The 26,430-nt window shown below is 41.3% G+C and overlaps 2 protein-coding genes across 2 annotated transcripts in view; both read left to right on the top strand.

Moving 5' to 3' along the window:
- The window catches only part of LOC126564716 (enolase), a 111,973-nt gene that overhangs the window by 29,128 nt on the left and 56,415 nt on the right, over window positions 1-26,430 (top strand). The gene's annotated exons all lie outside the window — the stretch shown is intronic.
- On the top strand, window positions 1,012-25,146 carry LOC126565629 (U8-agatoxin-Ao1a-like). The gene is made up of 4 exons (XM_050222825.1): window positions 1,012-1,174; window positions 17,304-17,382; window positions 19,816-20,002; window positions 25,134-25,146. Exons 1-3 carry the CDS (start codon window positions 1,045-1,047, stop codon window positions 19,976-19,978), a joined length of 372 nt encoding a protein of 123 aa, XP_050078782.1. The 5' UTR covers window positions 1,012-1,044; the 3' UTR covers window positions 19,979-20,002; window positions 25,134-25,146.

Here is a 26,430-nt window from a genome sequence, read left to right as displayed (position 1 = left end):
TGTAAGGTATCGGGTGTTTGGAGTTTTTTAAACTTGGGTACATTAAACTAATTTATTCGCTTTTTTCTTCTCTCTAGAACCAAAACAATTTGTTAATCAATTACAGCGATCATTTCTGGAGTTTGTTGAGAGAATCCGACAGAATCGAAACGGACACGGGAAGGCTGACGCTGGTAGACAGCCTAGTTGTGGTGTACACCGATAAACATCGTGGTACGGTGTGAAAAGCAACGCACACACACGATACGGTGCGTCGTTATCTCGGCGTTAAAGTTCGGTTCGGTATTCGGCTAGACTTCGGCTACTATAGTGACGACGGTTTAAGTGTGGAAGATTACCAGACACGGAGCACGACTGGTGTGTCATCCTGAAGGGATGACTGACGAAAGAGAAAGTGGCGGGTGTACTATCCAGAGAGAGAGAGAGTGTGCCAAAAACCTTTAGACCAAAGTGAGACGGCTAGAGATAGATGCCGCCCTGTTGACACGATAGGGTAGGCTATATATAAGAACGTCGCTACGCTGATGGTGTCCGATCATTTCGCTCTCGGAAACGGTAGCTTTCGGAAGTGTACGTCGCTGCTGCTGGCTGGCATTAAAACCCGAAACGGTGGTTCCGCGGCAAAAGACGTGCTGCTTTTAGCGGCAGCAGAACAAACAGAGAGCGCATTCGGTTTGAAATTAACACCTGTTACTGCACCTGAATACGGCGGCAGTTTAAAATTGGATCACGTGTGTGTGTGTGTCTGACCCCATCTAGAGTGGTTTCGTGAAGTTTAAATTAACGGAAAAAAGCTAAACGGTCCTGTGTGCCCGGGCGGATTTGGAAGGATAGAAACAACATCATAGTGAGCGTTGCATCGTCGAAACGTCAAACGGTGGACGAGCAACGGTGGAAATAATTTGTTGTGAAGGAACAGTGCGTGTGCGTGTGTGTGTTACAGATTGATCGTTCCGTTGAAGAAAGCAAAGGGCCTGTGGCGCAGCTGGGTCCAATTTTTGCAACCCAAAAGTCCACCATTACATTGCAGTGGACGACACCAAGATGAATAAGTGTACGGTGGGAAGACTGTTGATCTGCTTACTGATTGCGTTCATTGCGGGTGCGCACGGTGCCAGCAACTATCTGTACGAGTCCGAGGAGCGGTACCCGGTGCCCTCGAATCTACTGGAAGGTAAGTGATCCTCAACGTGTATACGCGAAAGCAGCAAATACGCCAGTAGGCGCCAAGAGCTCATTTATCTTGAAAAACGGCTGTCTGACGGGGAGGTACACATGTGCTGAGAGGTGCGCGCTAACGGTTTTCGCCACCATATGGTTGGCATTTGATGAGCACAAGAACGTACCAAAAAAGGGGAACACCCGTCAGAAGAAGTCTTGGGGGATCGGGAACTCCTGTGCCTTGTTGCAACACACCTGTTGTAGGTGCTTGATGAGTGATGGTATTCATGTGACGCTCGTTGTGTGTGAGTGTATGTGTTGCTGTGAGTGTGTCCCACTTTTAGCAGCAAACTGTTGAATGCCTTGAAGGCATATCGTGCCAAAGCAAACACCGAAAATACGTGCCCCAACACGACAGGAAATTCTAATAAATGGGAGTGGCTGGGGAAGGTGTGGAAAAGGATGAAAAGAGTGGAGACAATAATTTCCGGCTGGTTTTTTTCACTTTTTCTGTATTGGCCTCGGAATTTTTTGTATTAGTTTGGAGTAGGGTGCTAGAAATTGGTTTTTCTTTTTTAACTGTTAAAAATTTCAAAGGAAAAATGCAACAGGTTTCCCCAGTACTAAAAATACATTTTTATTGATTATTATTGGATCAATTTAATTTAATTGAAAACATTCAATTGACACCCTTCAGCACTGATTATGCTGCAAATTCCGTCTCACTGAACATACTTGTAGGCGATTTAAACGCCCCACTGCTCCAAAGTGCATGTGTTTGTCGAGTATTATCATTCACGCGGCAAGATATAAGCAGCACACTACCAACTATCAACGATACCGTAAGCTGTATGATTCCACTTACAAGCTTAATGATTTTCAAAACCCCGTTATCGTGCGACAACCTATGTCAGTGTCGACACCATCATTCACGCTCGATGAAATCTGATGGAGGCGCCTGGTCACCGACGGGCTAATGGAGGCGCCTGGTCGCTGGGTGGTGCGCTTGGGATGGAAATGGTCGGAATGTGGTCTGGGAAGCCCTAGTCCGATTGAACCACGAGCATAATGCGCTGGTTGGAATTTTATGAATGGCTTTAATGTTGTGGAAGGTGTACCACGGTGTAGCCTTCACATCGGCCACTACGTTTCCAATGGAATTTCTGATGCTGCTGCTAACGATGAGCATGAATTCCAATGCTGTATCCGTGCTGGGGTAGGGTATCTTTCACGTAAATATTTATCCTTTCACACAGAAACACATGGAAGGCGCGAAGAGTGCACGTTAAAATAACCGGAACGTCTGCCAAGAAAGTGCCACGGTTATGGTTCCGCACATGTTGGTGTTTGCATTTTAAAGTGTTAAAGTGACAAGTGGATGCTGTTGAAGTTCCCTAAAAGAAAATAGCACCGGGGGAGTTCGGTATGCGGGTCAGGGAACAGAATTTAAGTGCACAGAGGCAAACTTTGGATAGAAACGTGTTATGAATGTTTAAAAGACAGTCAGTCAGTGGATAATAAAATAGGAGCTTTTTTCTATAGAATTTGAATGTTAAATTGACATTTCCTAGCTTGAACCGCACTTTACTAATTCGATCCGTTTGCCGACACGTTTCTTTAATTTCAGTTGCAATTTTTAGACACAAATAAAGGCTCTGTTCCTCATCCTTTACTCGTCCCACACTTACTTAGCTGGCGTTTGTGGAAAGTTTTCCCTAACTGGTACACCACAATGTGCAGTGTGTCTTGATTAGTGACAGGTTCTATTTTGAAACAGCTCCATCAAAGTTGTGAACAATTGTGGCTGTGGGAAGTTTGAATGAATTATTTGGTGTGGCGTGGCGTTAGGAGAAAGGGAATGGAAAAGACGGGGAGGTAACCACCCCAAAACTTCCGCTCTGTATCATTCCGAATCGGTGTTTCAGTATATCGTCACCTTTCCGAAACATTCATTTATCGATTATATTAACTGTGACGAATCAGAGAGAAGGACTAGAGGACAAGCAAAAAAAAAAGGAGTCTGAAACATTGATGTAGAATTTATTGTCGTTTGGTGTGAATCTAGATGGGAAAAGTTTCATCATGGAATCCACGCTGTCGCTTCCCTGTCCCTATTTTCAAGAAGATGTTTTACCCTTCCTGTGGAACAAGCAGATAGCAAGCCACTCTCGTCTTGCCCGATCGCCCAAAAGCGGGCGAAAACAATCGGATAATGTCTCAAGTCAATGTTTGACTTGTCAGCAGCACAACGCATGGGTGAAAGTTATAATGCGAACAAATTGCATGAATTCGGAAGCGCGTGTTTATACAGCTTCCTGGCAAAGCAAAGGTTAAACGAGTCAAGACAAACAGAGCGCTCGCCATTCGATTGGCGCCAAATATCCTGAAGCATTGTAAATAGAATCCGTAGTAGTAAAAGGATTTGCAATCAAAGGGATGAATGTTGTCCCAGTTTGTACGGATGTTTCCGATATGCAGGTTGGGAGATTGCAGCTAAAGATTTTTTGTTGATGAAGATGATTCTGAATTGTTGTTCTTTTCTTGTAGTAAAAAGAGACATTCTCAAAAGACGTGGTGATTAATCATTGATTCATTAATCGTTGACAGCATGTCTGTTCGTTGCTCACAGCGATCTGTTGCTGACTCATCTTAGACTTACGCGTGTGTATGAGTTTGGTGACTTCGTAGGCGATTCATCTGTGTCGTCGTGCTTCATCCAGAAACCCAAAGCTCATTGTTTCTTAATTGAGTTTTTTGTCCTTTTTCGAAGATGCCGTGGACAGCACGTCCTTACCACTGACCACGGTGTTAATTAAGGTTGTGTCCGAAGTAGTATTAGCAGTAGCAGGATGGCCCTAACTTTCAATGAAAGCCTGTGCCTATATTGATATAGGGAGCATTCAATTCGTACACACCTTCGTCAAAAAACTTCACCAAAAGTTTGGCCAAAGTTCTACCAAATAAAACCCAACTGTCCCAAAATCAAACAAACAAATATAGAGAGCTCCAAAGTGTGTTAAACAAAAGTTTCAATGAGAAAAGATTTGTTGCTCCAACTCGTCCGTCACGATCGTCATCTGGAACTGAAATGCACACCGGCGCACGGTTTCGTTTAACCACGCAAAAACGCTTTCATCGCCTTAAAACGGTTGTCGAACAAGGGAGCAACCACTTCATCACGATGAACGGGCACCACAAAAATGCCAATGACATCCTGCTGGAGATGTTAGAGTTTATCCGAAAAATGTCGGATTGTTGTGTAGACGTCTTTCGGAGGGTGCGCTGAAGGAAAATGGGAAAACAATTTGTAAAATCCAATCCCGCAAAAGAGGTTACTGAACGATGCGGAATTCAGAATCTGCTTCGTATTGGGTCGGTTGCTTGATAAGTGTGTGTTCAGTGGAAGATGAATATTTCTAATTTTGAATTTGAAGGATATTTTTATTCACGTAAATGTAAGTTAAGTACTTCTCTGAAGGTACTGTACTGTTGCCATCACCTAAAAATGTAATAATTCATAATTGTCTTTAGGGAAATTCTTGCATGAAACTGGGACTCGTGTTCTGGGGCCTTAGTCAGTTAATAAAATCCTTTTCTGGGGATGGTTTGTATACATGTTCAGCGTACTGCTGAGAACTGTTTGCCATTGACATACAAAACGATCTACTGAAATCAACCGGCGGCACATCATTCATGAACAAAGTTCTTTACCTCGTTTTACCACATTTGACTGTGCCATCGTCATTACTTTCTCTCGGAAAGGATGTATCCAAATGCGTTATGGTCATGTGTCGTACATATGTGTGGAAATTTCAAACGACATTGAATGATTACACCATTTTTCATATCTTTTCCACTTTTCACGAGATTACCCATCGGGGAAAAGCTTGCTGTAAGCCCGGTGTGTTCGAGGCAACGTTTGACCTGCATTCAGTCGTACAGTTTGACTTTTAAGAACCATTCTACCATTAGAGAGGGAAGGAGAGAGAGAGAGAGAGAGAAAGAAAAAAAAATGGCAACATCTTTATTGCTTGCTGGGCATAAAACAAACAAAACAAAGGAAAAAGCTACCGGGAAAATAGGACGACGGGACGTGCACGAAATTGCTTCGGACAGCAATTGAACGATTATGAATTATCGTGTTCTCGTGGCTCGTGGAGAACTTCATTCAGCACTTTTTCGGGACAGGGTATTGTTTCGCGAACCGTTTTTCACGAGTCAGTGATTCGTCATAGAGGAAAAACTTAAAGAAAGGAGAGTAGCAATAAGAAAAAAGAGTGAATTAAATGTTGGCGGAAGGAAGTTGCCAAATGGCAAACGGGCAAAGTTGCTCCGAAGAAGATGGGGACACTCATTTTTCGGGCTGAGTTGTGTTGGCGTAGTTGAGCTTCGTCATCGTTTTGTCATTTTGGATCATCGAAAGCTGAATCTGCCGCCGTGACGGACACATGGCTGTAAGTCACAAAATGAATTTCGAGAACAAGCTTGACATTGTGTGTCTTATTTTTTTCCTCGCTAGTGACATCTATTAACAAAGTGAAAACGAAAAGGCTCTCTGATCAAGAGCTGTATTCGGGGGTGCTTTAATGGTTCAAAACATGCTGCAATGTAGGAGAAAGCGCCGGTAAAGAGGAAGCGCCTTAATAGCTGCTTTACGTACCTTGCCCGATACGATAATATTGTTGACCAAAATCATTGAATTCTGAGAAGGCCTCTCGAGGAAAAAGCACATCCACTACACCATCGTCCTGTTTTGATTGAGATAAGGGGAAGCGTTTTTCTAACAACTCCCGTCGGTTCAAGGCAGCTGGTGTCTCTCTCCCTTTTTATTTTTCGCCTCAAACTCGGATTCGGAAGGGAAGTGAGCGCAACACGGCAACACAGGGTTGACACTAAGTTGACGTAAATCTGGCCCCGAAGCAACTGATGGACAGCTCGAAGTGATCGATTGAACTTCCGGTGCTTTGATGAACCAATTTCTGCATCCGCGTGTACTTACGACCGCAAACCGTACCTTGGCGCGTTTACAGCTCATGATTGACGGTTCGTTTAAGAGTTGCGAAGGCGGCAGGTCGTCCAGTTAACAGATTTGTGGAATAAAGGGCAGCAAATTACTTGGAGCATTGGGTAGATTGATTAAACTATAATGATTTCCGGAACGGTTTTACTTTGTGTTGATGTAGAGGGATTTGATGCTTGAAAATGGGTTGGGAAATACCTTTTTCTGGGTTGATAAAATTTTGTGTAAATACGTTATAAAGTTAGTGGAAAAGCATCTACATAAATACGGTGATTTGGGAGCCTTTCTTTATCGGTTATTTTAATTCGCCATTCCATACATCAGGGATCAGTGATCCGGAAAAGTCCTTGTTAACGAGAGCTTATCAAAACTTATGGACGAAGGATTATCGATTTGGAAAATAAAAACCCATTTTAGAACTCTTCAAAACCTGCTCATTTAGGATGCAAGCGAATTATTTTTTTTATTGAACCTTGGTCAATGCCGAGTGTCACGTGTCAACGATAAAATAATTGGCATCGTTTGCTATAAAGCAGCACCAACACATTGAAAGGGGATTCCTTTTCACGGTGCACTGATAAGACTTCCCGGTGGTCGTTCATGTTATTATTGTGGGGGTTTTTTTAAGAAATTGGAAACCATTTAAACGCCTCTCTTGTTGTGTTTATAGCGTACGGTTTAGCCTATCGGCCTCATAACAATTAATCAATATTTAGCGTCATTACTGGAGCATTACGAATGCATCAAAGGTTATGCTGTAAATTATTGGAAACGAGACTTCACGGAAACAATTCCAACAACTTCGTGGAAAGTTGGTGTGAAGAATCAATTTACACCCAAAATAAGAAAGAAAAAAGGTTCACAAACAACAATCACTCATTAGTATTCCGTCCACCGTTTTCTTCCAATAAATCAATTTCGCTTTCGCTCTACACAGGGGAGCTTGAAATGTATTTTCTGCGAAACAGGACTTTCGACGAGTAAACGAGCAATACAAAAAAAAGCACACACAAAAACATGCCCAGCAGGAGGATACTGGGGCGAATAATGTGCAAATGAATATTTTCTTCCAACAGCTTTCCCACGTGGTGAGAAAGAATGGAAAGCGTGACCTTTTTTTTTTCTACGAAACAAAGTCAAATTTTGTTCAAGGAGCGTTTGAGAAGGAGAGAGTGTAGGAGGAGAAATAAATTTGAAAAATGACCAGCATTCAGCAGACAAGCGACGAGCTCAGTTTTTGGCATAATGACGAATTTATTGGTCAGCAAACCAAACAAACACACCGATGCTTTCCGATGCCAAGGCAACGGGGGTATCAACCAAAGATGGAACACCGGAGAAATAGATTAACTTTCAAGCTTTCTTTTGGTCATGTGGGTCGATCTGACCCCCCCCCCCCCCCTGCTCTCTCTCTCTCTCTCTCTCTCTCTCTCTCTCTTCTGGGTATATAATGGGCGAATAGATTGAATATTTCGGGATACCGCTTAACCTGTGGGGAAGTTAAGAGGATCGCTTGAAGTATTTGGAAAGGAACGTTTGTTTGGCTGAGCTTTTTTCAAGCAGCTCTTGTTACTTTTATCTGTTTATCTGCTCTGGCTAAGTGGATATAGGAAGCTTACGAATAATCTTATTTTGATTCATTAGTAGGTATGAACTGTTTTCTGTTCTGAATTGAAATATTAAACGGATTTACCGTTGCGCCTTTAGGTAAGCAAAACACAATGCTCTAAGGATGAATTAGTAGCTAGTGATGGATGAAATAATTTTATCTTAGTAAAAGTGCCGATTTCAGTTACTATTATTTATAAATATTCTGACTTGTTTGCTGTCCAGAGAGCATATAGCAGTGAAGTTGTTATCATCCTGTTAGGAGTCTCGTGTCTGTTTTATTGGTTACAAGCTATCATTCTAATTTTAGCACAACCACCAACCCGTTCGCTAAAACCATCCATGTACGCCATTAGTCTTCTAGAGTGATTTATCTATAAATATGAATGAATGACATCTCTCTCCACACCGGCTTGTCTCCTTCCTAAATCATTTCAAATTTATCTATTTCCATCCATTCCCCACACATAGACACGTCCTGGTATGGGAAGAGTCATCGAAATGGATATTTCATGTCGCGAAATCACAATACATTGTTTTCCTGTCCCGTGTCGTCTAGCTTTCCAGCTTTTCTCTCATCACGAAACTTTTCTACTGCGCGTGGGAAAGCTATGAGCTGTCCTCCCAATCTCGCATTCACGCTGACTATGGAACATTTTAGTCCCTCCAAATTGGATGCCTGTGTTAGAATAGGTCTATGCATTTAGTTCATTATTACCGTACGTTAGGACGCACATCAAAGCCACCCATCGACTAACGACAGAAATAATGAGTTTAGCATCATTGCCACCTGGCACACCGGGAGTCGTTTATCACCGCCATTGCTTGTTATCGTGGAAAGGGTTATGGAAAAAAATGCGTGCCATGAGTAACGTTACACGAGTTCCGCACGAGCTGGTTGGATGTGAAATTTGCAAAATTGCATATTTCTTCTCTGCACAGGACCTTAGCGGTGAGGTAGGTTTATCCGGTGAATTCCCGATGAAGAAGTAGCATTGCATCAAAAACCCGGAAGCTCGACAAACTAGCGAGCCAACACTTCTGAAGAAGCCACTTATCTAGGACACAACACCGATAACTACAGAGCAGCTCGTCCTGCCAACGGTCGAGCAGTTCCTTCGTTTTCTTTGTCGCCCCGTTTTACTCGTTTCTTCCAGTGAGGGTGGCGGATGAAAAGCAGATAAACCATTTTCCAACTTCCGGTGTGCACTGTTGCGTGTGCTGTTAACATGCGCTGGCTGTGTGGCGGCTATTGTGCGTTCCAGAGCAGCAAGGCGCAAAGGAGTGCACGACTTTTGTGATTAAATTTATCATTTGTCTGCCAAAAGCAAGCGAAGGTTGGTCGGGACAAGGACCAGGTTTCTGTATGTGGGTGAGATAAAGGAGGGCAATTTTTATGCAGAATTATGACTTAACTAAGAAAAAAATAGTTTTTTACAATCGCAACACAAGCTTTTAGCGAAATACGCCGTAAAGTCTGCATTTCGCATGGCACAATGAACTCTCTCATGAAGCTTCATAACTGAGTGATGAATGATAATGTTCGTACCATCCTGTAAGCACTTTTTCAGGGATATTTTCTTCTACATCCTTGTTGGGAAATAAGTTTCTATTATCGTTGCAGCCTCCTAGCATTTATGAACACGAATTTAATAATTTCTCTCTTTAAAGCTTCCTAAAACGAACCAACAATTAAAGCATCGGGAACAACCAAACTCCGTCATGCGGTACGATCAAGCACCACCAGCATCCTCCCTCTGCGAGTTGGTATAAGCGGAAAGATAAATAACACTTGACGACCGGTGCTTTTGCAACTTCTGCTCACACGCTACACGAACCCAGGGCACGGCCAGCGTTCATGTGTAAAGTTATCCGAGGCGAGCTTTCACCCAAGTCCGCTAGGCTTTAGGAGTTAAAGCAGTAGCTTCTTGTTTGTGTAATCGAGTTTGCAGCAGCTGCCCGTAAATTAGCCCACCGTGGCCTCAATCGAGCGTAAAAATGGTTGACAAGTGCATGGCACACACACACACACACACGCACACCGGATGTTGTGGAACGGAATATTGGCCATCATCATTTGTCTCGTTCGGTAAACAATTTACCATGCACGGGAATAAGCTCCGTAAGGCACCCGTTGCACAAATAGACACTTTTGCAATTGCCTTTTTCCGTATTTATTTCCGGTGCAAGAGACGTCACCGCTATTGCTATTTAAACTATGTCAACTATGGCCGCATTTGTTTGGTTGGTCGTCGGTAGCCAGCAGAGAGTCAAACAGGGCGGGCGCAGTATTGTTTTGCAAACACAAATAAAAATGGAATGAAACCCATTTTCCTCGCATAACGATCGTCCTTCCAGGCGACGATTTTCCGTCGAAAGGGAAATTACTGAGTGTCACAGGCCGTCAGTTTATGGTCCAAACGTAAAGTAAGTACGTAGACAGCTTGCTGTGTGTTTGAATTCACCTGTGAGTCTAGGAAAAACATAATTTAAACTTTTCTGGCTTCCAGTTGCCTCTTTTCCGCGGACAGCAAGGGAACACATGGTGCTGATTGTGTTGCAGTTACAGAAAAGCTGACTGTGTTGATGTTGACAGTTTGACGCTAAATTAATTTTAATTGAGGAATTGGGGGAAAATATATTTAAAATTTATATATTTTTCACTGAATGTGAGTGTGGCCGAAAAACCGATGCGATGAATAATGTATAAGCTTTTCTATGCAAATAAGCTTTACCCTCGGTCGGTTAGCTCTCGATTGTTGCTGTTAATAATAATTCCCAAGAAACCGTAAAGTGACCTTTCCGGGTGGACGCATGTGGCACGTCTGTTTGGTTGAGATTACGCTAGATTTTCCTTCCTTTTCCGGTGGATTAAACTAGTGGAATGATAGCTAAAGCTCCGTGTCCTTGAATAAGTGTCTATTTTAATGGAAAGGTTTATATTTAGAACACCTCGTCGTTGTCTACATTTTCTCCGGTTGTTTTGGATGCATCGCAGGCTGGCAAAAATGGGTTAAAACACATTCCAGAACGTCATTCTGTGCCTTTTCTCAGTGCTAAAGAAGTGAGAAAGTGTGTTTTTTTCGGAGATATAAATAGCAACTGTTGACGATCGAAAGGGCAATTATTTTGTTTACTTCAAACCCTTCGTTCGTACTATCATTTTCGAACGAAAAAGTCTCGAATAAAATTGTCAATCAATCACCAGAATCCTAGTCTTAAGTAGAGCTGATTATAAAGGCAGATATCAAAAGTGATAGTAGAATTAGCGATGTTTTGTATTGCTGATAAGATTTATCGGACAAAAAGAAATGTAAATGTCGATCAAAAATGGGAAACGAAATATTAGCTGCTTGGAGTAATGAAGGCTCTTAATTGGTTCATGCTTTATAAAAATGCTCTCTCGACCCGGCTCGTAAATTTATAATTTCGGATAGTTTTACCCTAAAATTCGAGGTCCATAATAGTTGATACTCGTGCTATCTGTCTTTGGATTCTCCAACCAAGCAGGAGAATCCAAAGACAGATATGGAATCATTCATCATCAGGACTCGACGATTTTGGTATGCTAAAAACAACAGTGATTGCTAAAGAAATTATTTAAAATTTAGAATAACGTTCACAACACCACAACTGCATAAAAATAAGTGAAAAAAAGCTAAATACGGAAAGCTTTTCTGGAATGGTTTTTTAAATTTAAAAATGGTACCATATGGTGACCTAATATGCAATGATTGCAAAAGCTAAAGTAATTGCATTACATCGCTATCCTAGCTTTTTATCTCAATAACGAAGCCTCATCCCGATGCATCCACTATGACGACGACTACAGGTTACTGCACAAATATTTATGATACCTTTGAGACCCACAGAGCCCAGCAACAAAAAAAAACAACAAGGAACGCACAGCCCTACTACCCTGTCCTCTGCAACACTACATCACAACGCGTCGAGGGTTGTAATATATTCATCGCACTTCACGTTCACGCTCCTCACCCGCAGCGTGAGAAATGGCTGCATAAATTATAATGAAACGTTACACCCGACGCTCGGGGCTAGTTTATGATACGTAAATAAATAGTTACAAAAGAAAATAGTTGCTGTGCATGGTGGTGTTCTCCATTTCACACGGCTACAGGAAACCCAGCACCAGGACAACCTAATAACAACAAAGACGCGAGAAAGGCTTACACTGTTACTACGTTTCGTCTTTTATTTCCCGACCGATATCGGAGCGTGTTGTTTAATTACGTATGCATCCCGAGCAAGGCGTTGGTGTTGATGACGATGGGTAATTCGATTTGTCTCAACACAGGCATCAGCAAGAAACGCTTGGGTGAATGAAGAAAATGGGAAACTTCTTCTACTGATCCGATATGCGATACTGCAGGCAGGAAATGCTTCGAGGAGCTTTTCTCCAAATAAAGGAGGTTCAAGGATTGCATTTTCTCTACAAAGATGCCGGGATGCCGCCATGCCTGGACTCTTCAGGGTTTGTTAAAGTTATTATAAGTTTCGATTTAAGCTACAAACAAGTGCTCAGCTTTTTTTCTAACAAGGAGTTTGATTGAGTTACCACCCAACGGAAACCCATCCTTTGGGTTTCCTCCGGCATACGTCGTGACTGGAAAATCGATCACTCGTTTTCCACCTCGAGAAAGGCCTGTTCGAATTGGATTGCTTTCCGATCGTGCCTTGGACGAATGCTGTCACACCTGCCATTCACGGTTGCTTTGCTTGAGCCCAGAGATGGAGGTAATTTGGACAATCGACTCCGGGGACTGGACTGGGCTGGAAAGAGCTGGTGGTTATTGAACTTAGAAGAAAGGAAAAGTGTTTGATGTTGGGTGAGAAAATGGACCTAGAGACGGTGGAGGACTATTTCCGTTGAAACGTGATAATGTTTGCTAGTGTCTACGCTATTGTCACTGTTTGCTTCTTGAGTGTGTTTACCAAAGCTGTGTTAAGTGCTTTTATGTCTTTCCTTGTTGCATATTTTTTTAAAAGAAGCTTTTCTATTTTTTGTGGGAGTCCAAAAAGAATTCAGATTGCTCTTACTGTATTGTCAGAAAGAACCTATTTATCATACAAACACGAGCTTACAAGTGCTGAAAATGAACAGTCTTTAGGGACTTAGGGAGGTAACGAAATCAGAATACATCACACATCAACTCACCTATTGAGAATCCAGCATAACACATTGTCACACTTGGATAATTCAGGATAATCTGGAAGAAAGGTGGTTAACTAGAAAAAAGTCTGGGATGAACAAAACGGTTGCACTCGTTTACGGATCAGTGATTAGTGACAATGGTTGGTGACACAGACCTATCATGGTGCATATTTTCGACGAGCTTACGAATTTCCTGTGAGTATCCTCATGCAATAAAAAAAAAGATTTGAGCCCTTGCCAGCCAAGGATGGATGAAGAAATAAAACCTTTAAAAGGGCACCGAGATTTGTTGAACCTTTTCTGCACAAATTCCCCCGGAACAGAGGAGATTTGTTATTAAAGGGTCCGCACTGTATCTTTTTCACGCAGTCATGCATCCATAGAGCGTTTGTCCGGTGGAAGTTGAATGAGATTTATAACATTGTTAAACAGTATTAACCTTAAAGTCTACATTTGTTACGTTCTAATCAAGTTAACATCTTTGCAAGCTCCACCGTGCAAGTCACGTGGAGCAATGTTTAAATCGCCTCTTGGACGCCATATTGGATCATGGTGACACACACACACTCGAACACACATCTCGTCTCGTCCCCGTCCAAAGATGGCGTGCCGGAAAGATGGCTGGAATGTTCTCAATTAATGGTTGCCATTGCGGATCCTTTGTATTAAGCCCTCGGGTTCGCTACCAAGGTTCCATCCATCCCTTGGGTTGTTATGGACTGCACAATAAATGGAGCTTCGTGCTAAAGAAACCACCAGAACCAGATGGCGTCTCCGCTGGACGACGGGAACACTCATTGTGCTTGACTCGCCTGGTCTTTACCCAGCCTGGCCAGGTCCAGGAAGTTCGAGTAAATTGAAATTGCACTCTGAATCAACAGCAACCCACAGAGGAGGAGGTGTTCTATTGTAGGTATCGCACGGAGTAGCTGCCTGTTGTGTGTTCGTTTTTGGCGAAGGAAAGAAAGCCGGAAAGCACCGGTGAAGCTAGGTCAGTAATGGTTTGATTGCAGCCATCCTAAGACTGCAGTTATGAGTTAATATTTGTAAGGAGCACAGGCAGCTTTGAGGCGGTAGTGGTGTGGGAATTTCGGTCTAATTGAACCATTTTGCATTACTTGCAGCTAAATCCTTTAATTCTTTAGCTAACGATGGAAGAAGCGGGACGAAAAGAAGAAGATTGAGATTAATTCTATTTTTGATAGGAATGCCTTGTGTAACTTCCTTTTAAAATGCACAGGTATCGCTTTCAATTTTCTAATTATTTTCTGTCCTTAATTCTTCACCAAATAAAATATGCCTTTTCTCGTGTCCCAGCAAGTTTTGCAAACGTAGCATAAGCAGATGTCAAATGAAATTACGCTAAAAATGTGATTATCTCGCTGTCAGCCATCATTTACGATGCATGTTCTGTTGAAAAAATCCAACCATAAACATCCGACCTCTAGGAAAAAAAACCCCTCCTGAAAAAAACACATAACTTGGCTGGGCCAATTTTCCCATTACACCGAATAAAGCGCCAGGGGTAGAAGCAAGGGCAAATAAAATGTGCGAATATTTTGCTTCACGCCGCTAACGCCAAAGTACGCCCTCCAAAAGATGATGTAAAAATATAAAAATGGATCATCATCATCATCGTTGCCGTTTGTGTGGGCAAGATGAAGACACCAAAGAAGCTATTTCTTCGATAACTCCCATATCCTGGACTGGGGAAAAACAGATCGTGCCAAGTAAAGTGGAAATCGAGAGCAAACGACTTCTCGCGTACTGTCCGAAAGTGCTTTTCAAGTAGCGTCACGCAAGTGGGAAGCGTAGACTCCATCGTTAAATCAACAAGCATTATGATTATGCTGGCGTTGACGAAATCAAGCTTTTCTCTTTGATGTGCTTGCATGCCACGTGTGAGCATGCAGTACGCTGGACGTAGCATCCGGATAGTAGATAGTAGCTAATGTTGTGATAGTTTTTCCTTACTGCATTATTCGCCACGCCACGTATAGAGTTTCATTTATTTCTGCTGAACTTTTTCCATTGATTGACTAACTCTTGCTTGTAAGACGCTGTAGCAGATACACAGTTCTGTGTGTGTGTGATAGTATAAAGTAAGGATAAAAAGGCCTGTTGTAACCACAAAAGGCTTAACGTCGTGCGAATGGGGACGGATGACATTTATGGCGAGCAAGAAAAGAAGGAAGCTTTTGGAGTGCACAAAATGAGGTTAACTTTTATGTCTTCTGTGGGACTTTTTGATGCAGATCGTGCGTTGCTTAAGGGTCTTTTTGATGAGCCTTTTTTTTCAAAAGGAATGATAATTCTTCATCATATTTTTGTTATAAAACTTTTTAACCTTGAGTAGGAGAAAAATTGGCTTCGACATGTGGGAATGGCAGTCGCTTGTGCTTAACAATAGCTTTGTGCTGTCGGAAGGAAAAATTCAGAATATAAGAAATCTAGACAAGCGTTTCTTTAAACAAGAAGGGAAAAAAAGAAACAGGTCTTACCTTTCCAGCAATCAACGTTTCTTTTTAAACGCTATTCTCGCAACAAAAGGATCCGTTTTTTCATAAGCATCGTTTACTGACACGGTTATAATTACAAGGGCTACAACGTTTGTTTTTCTTTAAACGTCGGACGAGCTTTTTGTTTGTTTTACATTCTTATTACTCATCCTACCGATGAGCTTCCCATTCATAGATACATCGAGCAGCAGCAACCAGAAAATAAGCTACTACCTCCAGGGCCAAAAAACTGAGTTTTGCCAGACAATTCTTCGCAATTGATATAAATCTCCCATTATGATGGCAACAAAAGGCCTGCCTGCGAAAGGGCCCGATTGCTATCCTTCATCCCGCTTGTGGGCGATTGCTGGAATTGGAAACCTGTTGGCTGGATTGGGAACAACGACGTGTCTTTCTTGCAACACCTTCTCGCACTCATTACACGACACTCATGGCGGTGATGGTAAATTGATATCCATGTCTCACGAGTGTGTGGAAGGGTTTTCCCAGAAAATGGTGGCTAGAGCATAGAGAAATCGTAAGAACTGATTAGTTTCGGGTGTGCAAAATTGTGTATTAAAAAGAAGCGTTTAGATAAGACTACTCATCCGTACACGTATCAATCAGCTGTGGAAGCACGTTAGCCCACGTGGACATGTGTGTCCTCAGCTCCAACGACTAACGATGGCGTCCGATTTCGATAAACTTACCATAAAACAAACACAAAACCAATATGTATCAATGTGTTCCCTTTCTCGACGTCATCGGGTGTTGTTGGCAACGTGTTGTAACACATGGCTAACGATTTATCTTCCGTTGTTCTCCATTTTTTCTATTTCATTTCCCAATACCCGCCCAGTGCTCAGTACCAACTTAATGCTCAATTACATCGCACTTTTCGTACGGCGGTTGCAACGGGTACTTCCGACAGCTGGGTAACGTTGTTGACTCTGGTTTTCTCTCTTATCGATAAGCCAGTGAAAAGCGAACCTGTTCCTGTGTGGTGTGACGGTGAAAAATACACCCAATAAATACAATCAATCCATGTGACTAAACACTCACTCGGTTCGGTTCTGTGGCCAGACGTTCACGCCCGACGCCTACGGGATCGATTAAAAAGCAAGGCAGAGCAAAAGAGCAAACGTCTAAACGCTCGCTTCCTCTATCCTGGAAGGTGGATGGTCCTCGTTGATGGCGACTCGTGATTCCGAAATGGATCAATAATATGTGTGGGTGTGGTTGATGCTCTCCGGGAGTATGGTGGGCCGACAGGGTTACGATCATGTGCGCTTAAGTGGATGTTAACTTGGTTCGCTACAAATTTATGCTGTATCCATCTGACCGACCAAGCTGATGTCTAGGATAAGAGAGTGAGCAGGTGGTAGTAGGTTAGAGTTTGTCAGGATGCGTCCATATTAAAAGGACAAAAAATTGGAAAGGAGGAAACTCTTCCCATCATCCAATACGGTTGGGACGTTTTGTAGTAATTTCCGGGCATATGGAATGTGTTGGACGGGTTTGCCTTTTTTATTCCTTTTTCCCTAGTCGTCGTCGTGTTTTGGGGAAAATTTAATGGAACAGCTCAAAACCTCCCATGTTCCATGCAAAGCTCCTTGCTGTACAAGCTGCTAGAGGGGGGGGGGGGATGATGTGATTTGAGGGGTGAATAATTGACGGCCGATAATTGAAGGCTGCCATATAATGGAAGCCGACAAAGTTATGGTCTTTGGTCGGTTTAGTCAATTGAGTTTAGCTTAGAGCTTTCGTGTGTACTATAAAATTATCTTTAGCAGAACTTTAAACAGTGATTAATGTATTTTTTTGATTTTATATCTATTTCCAGATGATGCCGAGGAGAACGATCGAGCAAGTCTTACAGACGATGGACTGTTAGAAAACTATCTACAAGGAGGAGCCTCAAAGTTAGTTTACAACATCATTTGACTGCAAACAACATTGAAGAAACTAAATTCCATCCTCTTGTTTTTTTTTTTTTGGAAACCAAATCTTCCAAACATAATCTCTCATAAAAAGTTAACCCAATTTACCATAAATCGATTTCACCTCCCGAAAAAATCCGTTGAGGCTTGCAGGGAAAAGTTTTTCAATTTACCTACCCACGCACAGCCCACCTACCACTTCGAAGCTTTTCTTTTTTGTTCTCCCTCTCTCATGAATGATCGATTAGAAGTGATATGAAAATCAAATAACTTTCAAGTGGATTCCCAACCGCAATCGGAATGGCTTATAGTAGTTGTTGTTTTTTTTTGTTCACATCGGCCATATTTTTCAATTACTCTCGGTCAGCAACTGTTGCTATTTTTACAACCCCGGACGCACCATATGCGTGGGGAAGATGTGTGTAATAAACAATTTGTCATAAAAAATAAATCACACCAAGCAGAGGAACATTTGTATCGCCGCCGCGTTTGAAAAAAATCGGGTTTGATGGGTGTGAAAATTCTTTCAACCCCTCTTTTTCCAGAGCATTCACAATCAATCCGGGAACGTGATGAAAATTCCATCTCATCAACAATGTATGTTGAATGGAAGGGAACAAAAAAAGCATGTGTTTTATGGTGCAAGCATAGCGCGCGGGAAATGTGAAAGAATGTCGTGGGAAAAAAGTCGAAAGCAAATTTCGAAATGGGGACAATAACATAACACAAAAAAACCAAACAACAACATCAGGCAAGAAGTGATGGAGAGTGTGGATTTTTGTGTAAGGCAAAATGAAAGTAAAAACAGCTTCAACTTCAATTCCAGCTTGACCGTGAGAAAGCAAACCACCAACGACAATCTGCAAGGATCAAGGACGTTTTTTTTCTCCTCTAAACTTCTTATCAAGAGAGATAGAGAGAGAGAGAGAGAGAGAGAGAGAGAGAGAGAGAGAGAGAGAGAGAGAGAGCGTATTATTATTACTTCCCCCCTCGTAGTAGTGACAGTGAAAGCTCCAACAAATGTCAAGAAAGTGTTTTTTTTGCTTCATTCCATTTTCTACTTATCCCCTAAAACCCCGGAGGCCATTTTATCTACTCTGATTTCACAACCAACGCCTTATCTGCCGTTGTGCGGTAAATACCGAAATTCCTCCCAGTTCCATATAGCGATTAGAGGGTGACACATCGGTATGTTAGTAAGCTGTGAAAAACAGATACTCACACACACACACACCTACACAGACAATCACAGAAAAACAGTTTGCCCGTGTTGTTGCATTATTCGACCGAGCTTTTGAGCTTTTCCTTTTTGACAGTTTACTTTGCTGGCAGTGTTGTGAGGTGGGGGTGAAAAAAGCAAAACTGCTGAGTTGTATGTCAGCACACATGGTCACACAAGTGGAAGGAAAAAATAAAAGGAAAAAGCATTTGTGTGGGATGATGAAAATTGATTGGAAGTGACACACATTTCGACACGCGGTGCTTATCGTGCTCGGGCGCTTTTGTCTGTTGTTGTAATTCTTCTTTACTTAAAAAAAGCCATACGGGCAACAAGAGTTTTATTTACACAAAACTTGGCCCGCAAAAACAATTTAACCTTGTGGATTAACGATGGTCTTATTATTGTGCTGTTTTACATCACTTTTGCACAGGCCCCTTTTTGCCTTCCCTTTCGAAGGTCACTACCGAGCGTGATAAGCGGATAAGATGAGGCTTTTGTCTTTAATGTTGGTTCGGTAATGAAAAAGAAGTCACGTTTCGACGTCAGAATTAGGCGGTTTTTTTTTTGTGCTGTTGCAAAATCACTACCCATATCGTGGAGACACCGGATATGATATGAGCTATCAGCGATTGAGTGATTAATGGCCGTGAGTGGGGAGTTTGGGGTTTTTTTAAGGCGCGGATAATTAACGCAATAGTTAGTTAGCTACACCTAATTAACTGTACAGATTTACTGCTTTGAGTTGTTTGCAAAGTATCGTGTTGACATGATCATGAAAATGATAAACTGACAAAGGCACAAGTAAGTAGTCGTCGACTGCTTCGTAAGTCGTTAAAAAGCTCACTGTTGACCTCAATGGTTCAGCTCAATTTGGACCTAATATACCTCAGCAATGTCCATATGGACAGCCTAGGCTTTCTGATGTTATTCTCATGACGTAATCAGCTTGTAGTCAGCTCAGCTCCAATCAACTCCACGGGAGCCTCGCCATTCGTTTCTCAGTAATAAAGTTTGTCGTTGAGATAGTTCCACCATTGTCTTTTGCATCAAGGAGGTTCCCAGCTGCGTATAACATAAATTCCACAGTTTTTTTTTTGTTTAAATGCTTGCGCTCCTGACGTTTAAGTGTCAGTATTTGATTATTCGACTAACTCAGTTTCTGCATGCTACTTTTCTCTAACTAACATTTGCAGACGATCATCCCTGATCCAGGTGTATCGAAGGGGATGCATCCCACGAGGCGGTAACTGTGACCATCGGTCTAACGACTGCTGCCACAACAGCTCCTGCCGGTGCAATCTTTGGGGCTCCAACTGTCGCTGTCAACGCATGGGCCTATTCCAGAAATGGGGATGAGCGCTGAACGAGTTGGATCACTAAACTTCCCAACGAATCCTTCCCGATTACTTCCATTTTGTTTTCATCTCATTTGAACCTTCTGTATGAGTCTTGTTAGACTTAAAAATTAGAGATTAACTTAACACTTTATTTAACTGGAGTTATAATTTGAGCTTTACAATACATAATTTAGTTTCCCAATTAGTTCCTCTATAAAAACACCAACAGTTTTATATGTTAGTTTGTGTTGGTCCTTACGAAAAACACAAACCATGATATACGGCAACCGGAACCATTGCAAATCGATTCACCGGACAAGAAGCGTTAAACTATCACGGAACGGAACAACGGAACAACGGAATATCTGATCACGAACACGGAACCTAAACTAATTTTACTGATGATGCATTGTACGTAACGCGCAACGTTTATTGCAAACACAAATTACTTCCTAGCTGCTCTGATGGTGAATTAAGGATTTTGATATAAAGAAGCAAAAGCACATTTATATATATACAGCTATATACATACACACCTATATATATATATATATATATATATATACAGATATATAAATACACGTACATGAAGTATATACTTATATAAAACAAACCTAACGCATACACATTGCACGAGCACAGCTCCAACGTTGTGTGTGTGTGTGCGTGCGTGTGGGGGACAGGGTTTGACGCACGTCGAAGTGGCTCCTTTGGACCTGTGACAGTAACTCGACAGGTGTTCCCTTCCACGGTTAGTCCTGCAATGCTGCTAATATCCGTACGAAGAAGTGTCATTGGTTCAACTGGTTCAAGAACAAAAATCTTAAGACAAGAAGACATAAACGCTTTGATCCTTCGTTGTCTGTCCTCTCCACGAAAATTCCGTACATCCAGGCAGACCCATTTGACTGACTGGTGGTGTGACTGGTGACTGGCGAGATCGGGGGCGGATGACGAGACGACTGCACTGCTACTGCATTAGGGTGTAATTGGAGAGGGGTGACAAAATCTTTAAAAACCACCGCACAAAGCTACAGATACATTCCCTTTGATAAGCATTAATGAAGATAAATATAAAGAAAAAAAAAACTGGAAAAACAAAACGAAAAAAAGTACTTAAGCTGTAAGCTTCTCGATGTGTGTGCGTGTGTGTTAAAAATGCGACCAGAATGCGTAAATTTGGTGGTAAATTACATGAACAATAACAGTACATACATACAATTAGTGAGGTAATTTCCTTCTTCATTTAAATAAATTCCTTTTTTTTTGTTTGGCTTTTTGGAGGGATAAGATGAGTAATAAAAATTCCTTTTCAAAATTATTTTTATTTTCTTTTGTGCCTCAAATTCTAACTTTATTCAATTTTTTTTCTAACTACATCTTTTTTTCCTTAAGATTCTCGAATTTTTTATGTAAATTAAAACACCACCAACTACATTGATTCAAAAACTATTTTTTGAGGTAACGAAGAAAAAAAAGGAAAAAATTTTAACAAAAACTAAGTGGTAGATTAAAAATCATAAGTGTAAAGATCAATTGCAAAAAAAGAATTCTGTCCATAGATGGAAAGAGAAAGAGGAAAAGAGACGAGAAAACATGCACAATGCAAATATGCACTGGTTGAAGCAGTATTCGGACACATAAAACTAGCACATTGGATGGAATATTGTAGAAGCAGCTACATGCTGTAAAACAGTTGAAACAAAAAGGTAGCAAACACTAGAACAAACAACAGAGAAGATAATTAACTGTTATACTACTACACACTCACATACTTAATCATTTTATCCAGACAAAGCAACAATATGAAATAACTGCATAGAAATGACCTAATGTGAACCTGTTCCTGTGAGCGTCATGGTGCCCAGCCACACATTACCACACACGCAGCAAAATCGCCTCCCCAACAGGTTAGGAACACAGGTTCAGGTGACAGCGCAATTATGTTTGAGCAGTTCCGAAAAACTCCAACCTAATTACCTTTTGCAAAAACAGATTAGCACAGTCTATTCTCGAGCAGTTTCGAGTGTATGAGTGTCACTTTGTAGTAGCTCATGGTAGCGCCCATAGTAACAGCTCGAATGCCCATTTTGACAGCTAAATCGAGCGCGAACGAAACCACGAAAAAGACTCTCCATCAGGGTGATGTTTCGTCTGTGTTAGTATGGCAAATGATCATGTTCCGACAATGGGAAAGGAACCAGTTCCGTTCGATGTCTATTCCTGTGACGCTTCCAGTGCACCACTCACCATCATCCGGTGCATCAGCGATGGCGAGCGATGGACCGTTTCCCAGCCTTTCAAACAAACGATAGTAAAATTCATCGCTCATCACCGTTTGGATGAACGTCGCGGATAGAACGTTGTGCGGACCAGTACTGTTCCAACTACTTACCGGGTGGCAAGATCCTGCCTTCGGCTGACAGTTGCACGATACTACCCTTTTCCGTGAGAGTCTTTTTAAAAATCGTAGTATATTCATGCAGCACGTAACATTTCTATAGTGTCGTACATATGTTTTTGCAAAAACAAATTGTAATTATCCCCATCCCCATCCCCAATCATCCTTCCTTCCATCCTTCCCGTCTCCCAACCGGGCCTAGTGTCGTTTGGAGTCGTTTCCATGTGTAATTGAAACGTGACCACCAATTGTGACCACCAAATAAGAACCGCTGAAACATTAATAAGATAAAGAAGCTTCAAAACAACAAAGACTCTACCGTGACAGGTGTTGTATTCGAGTGTACTGATGAGTGCAGAAGATGATGCGTGTATTTCATTTCCACCCTTGTGTTTGTTGCGTTTTTCCCGTATACTTTCGGTCCTGCTTTTTTGAATACCCGTTCCATCGCGCACGTGGCTGCCGTCGTGTGGTGTGGAACGAAAGAACAAAAAATTGTGTAGGGAAAGATGACGAAGAAAAGTGGAACGTTGAAGATAATAAAACAAACCAAAATACAACAGAATGATGAGAAAGGAAAAGGATAACAAGTGGCTGAGAAGTTGGGCGAATACATGTGGGTGAGAAAGAAAGCTTCGGCGACGAAGAAAGGATGAACAAATAAAACAATATACAAACAAACCAATGCAAAGTTAATCACACTGTTAGACACTGTTGCAAAGCTCATAAATCATAAACTCTTTAATTTTCCCTTCATTTTTCTTTTTTGGTTTCATTTTTGTACGCTTCTAATACAGGACAACAAGCGTTTGCGTCGGTTGACCCAAAGAGTAGATATATGTATGTGTTCGAAAGAAATTCTTCCTCTTCCTGTGTTTGTGTCTTATGGCTAGAAAAGCGTAAATGGTAAGATAATTAAGCTTTAAGTTAATTTTAAACATCCGACAGCTTATGCTTTACATCGCAATAAGATTGTACGCTTTCCAAAGAATATTTTATTCTCTTTTAACACACTCAATTTGTGTTTGACTGCTGGTGAGCATTTCTGTTACTGCTCTAAGTGCTTCTCGGTGCACTTTTCATTGCTGTTTAAAGTTTTTGCTCAGAAAAAGTGGGAAAACTTTTGTTACACCATTAGATAATGGGTAATGGATCTTCAGAATAAGAGAGAGAGAGAGAGCGCGAACAAAGAGTTTGTTGGATAAGCCGAATTAGGGAAAGTGTCGACCAACACTTCAACCATGATCTTTCGTACTAAAGAGCTTTTCGGAGTAAAGGGGAAAAGTTTGCTCAGAAGATAAAACCAGCTGTTTATGCATTGTAAATCTGTTATGTTAGTAGTAAAGTTGTTACAATAAATATTAAACATTGTAGTTTTAATGTGTAAAATTAACTAAACAAGGCCAAGAAAGTCCGGTATCAATATCACGTGTGATATATTTTGAAAGATTATCGCTTAACGTACGCAGCCTGATTGGTAGATGCAGCCAAACGGGGAAGTGTGTGCGTACGTGTTGCATACATTTAGGCGCGGTTAAAAAGAAAACGCAATGGAGACGAATGGTATTCCACTTACATATTACCAAAAGCGAATCAAATTTCGTTTTTGAGGATATACAAAAGAGGAATACAATAATTGAGTTCTGTAAATGCAACTTTTTCCTTAAAAAAAGCTTCCCTATTTGTACGGAAAAAACTCTATAATTAAATAATTCCTAGAAGCCTATCTTCATTTGCCTAAATTGAGCACTTGATTCGATATTTGTGAATTAAATTTATCAATCATCAAACCGATCGAAGGAAGCATCGAAAAACAATCTCCATAGGAATCGGGCACTCGCTCTGGAGTACCGTAGCACCGTTTTTTTTCCTCCGTAGAGTGTGGTTTTTTGGTTTTTGCATTCCCATCCGCCCATCAATCGTGATGGGCCAATCAACGGCGAATGATGCCAGGGGGGAGTTCGGAGGATAACTGGCTAGCTGCGGCTCCAGCAGTTGTTTACGTGCCGCGCAAACCGGTACGCGTCAAAGCGCGTCAAATTTTGCACTAACGCTTGCGGGGTTGATTGGTTGGAATCGGATTTCATTTTCCGCGGTACCACGAAAACAGGAAGAGCATTGATATATATTACGTTGCTGTGCGTTGGGGGTGAAAATTCAGAGGAAACTTTGTTGTTAATGTGATTAATATTCAACACGTGACTTTGTAGCACTGTCACATGCTCCCGGAGGAAGTTTATGGATATTGATGGAAAGATGTTGTGGGTGTAGGATGTTGGGAAAATGTTATCGATCTTCACACTTATTTAACTCTTTCATAAATTAACCGAATTTTGTTTTGGCAAATGAAACATTCTTACTAACAGAGAATCTAACATAACATTGATGCGGTCACATGTTTTGAGAAGATTCCACAATTCCTGGCTACTTGTTCCCTTTTCCAGGAAATCAAATAAAGCAATGCTTTCACCCAACATGTTGCGGGACATATGTTTGAGGTTAGCAACCGCACCACATACATTTACTTATTGTTTTCAATTCCCCTTGTCTCGCATGCTCCTCTCTTCGCTTTTCCCACCCCAGAACTGATCGAATTCCTTTTTTCCAATTCCGGAAAAGATGTATTACAAAATTTGCTTGAAGCTTTAATTGCCTTCCATCTCCATCTCTCCACCCAATCACAACTACAGGAAGGATCAAACCAATTTCTCCTTGTGCCAAATGTTAGTTAAAGGCAAAAAGTTGCATAACATTTCCACCGTACGAGTACATTGCTCCTTACCCACAGCATAAATCCCACATAAATAATTTCATCCGCCAGAATTGTTAGCTATTGTGCAGTGTGGTACGTTTAATTTGTGTTCTTTTGTTAGCGAGACAAAAAGAATTTCGGAAGCACACACAGAACGATCAGGCAAAAAAAGAAAGAAGAAAACAGTGTGTGGTTTTGTATGAAGATAATTTGTTTCTAACACAATAGAGGGGATTGCAACAAAACGAATTTGCATAACGATGCTAAGTTTTTATTTTGCTTTTATTTTATTTTCTCTCTCTCTCTCTCTCTCTCTCTCTCTCTCTCGTAAAATTAAGTGCAATTAACTATTGTTGTGATCATCCTGTTTCTAACATGTATTCTACCAAGGAAATTATATCATTTGCGTTACGTGGGTATTTGGGAGGATTTTTTTATCCGAATTTCGCACTTTGGGAGAATATGATGGGAATTTGAAACTGTTATTTAGGATGCAGCAAAGTAGTTCAATGAACTTTAGCGTTTGTGGTAGAGAGATAAATTATGTAAAGGCATTTAAATGATTCTAATTCCGACTCGAAACAGTTGTAGAGGTTATCTTGGTTCTTAGAAACGAAAGAGTTCCTCAGGAATCAAATTCTTTGCTTTACCCCGGGCATACTCGGTGTAGAAGGACACTTAATTTATAGAAAAAATGTGATTTCTGACTTTTCCGACCACCAGTTGGAGATTACGAGGACCCGTTGTCTTGTCTCCTCATTCGCTGATGGTCTCCTTCTCGGTTACATCGATGTTCTAGCTTTCCTCCTGTAATCTCCATTGGATATCCCAACATTGCACACTGGCGAGATTTTCAGGTTTGTGTTATCTAGATCTTTAATTCCTCACCTCACATTCAATTCCTATGCTTTTTCCTAATCGAATATCCGTACTTTAAGATTAGATTCCAATCCTAGAATATCTAAGGTAGTATATACAATTCCAGTATATACAAAGCTAACATGAATAAGCTTCGATCATCATCAGAACATCATGAAAGCGAACGATTTGATCAGTTTGTTTTATTCCAATCACAAAGAGCACCTTTGCATTGTGGTTATCACTAAAAATAACCAACACGACGGGCGTGTTGATGGTAGTGTGTGACGTCAACAAGTCAACGTCTGCTTTCCGACGTTGACATTGATAATACGCTCTCCTGTCAAACGATCTCCGATGGAAATTGATATGTAATCTAGTACTCATTGACTGCACCCGGTTTACTTTTCTTCGTCACGCAGCACATGTTTCCTAGCCCATCCACCACAGCATGTGTAAA

This window comes from Anopheles maculipalpis, chromosome 3RL, assembly GCF_943734695.1.
Source record: "Anopheles maculipalpis chromosome 3RL, idAnoMacuDA_375_x, whole genome shotgun sequence".
NCBI lineage: Eukaryota > Metazoa > Arthropoda > Insecta > Diptera > Culicidae > Anopheles > Anopheles maculipalpis.
This window is presented reverse-complemented; position numbering and strand designations above follow the sequence as displayed.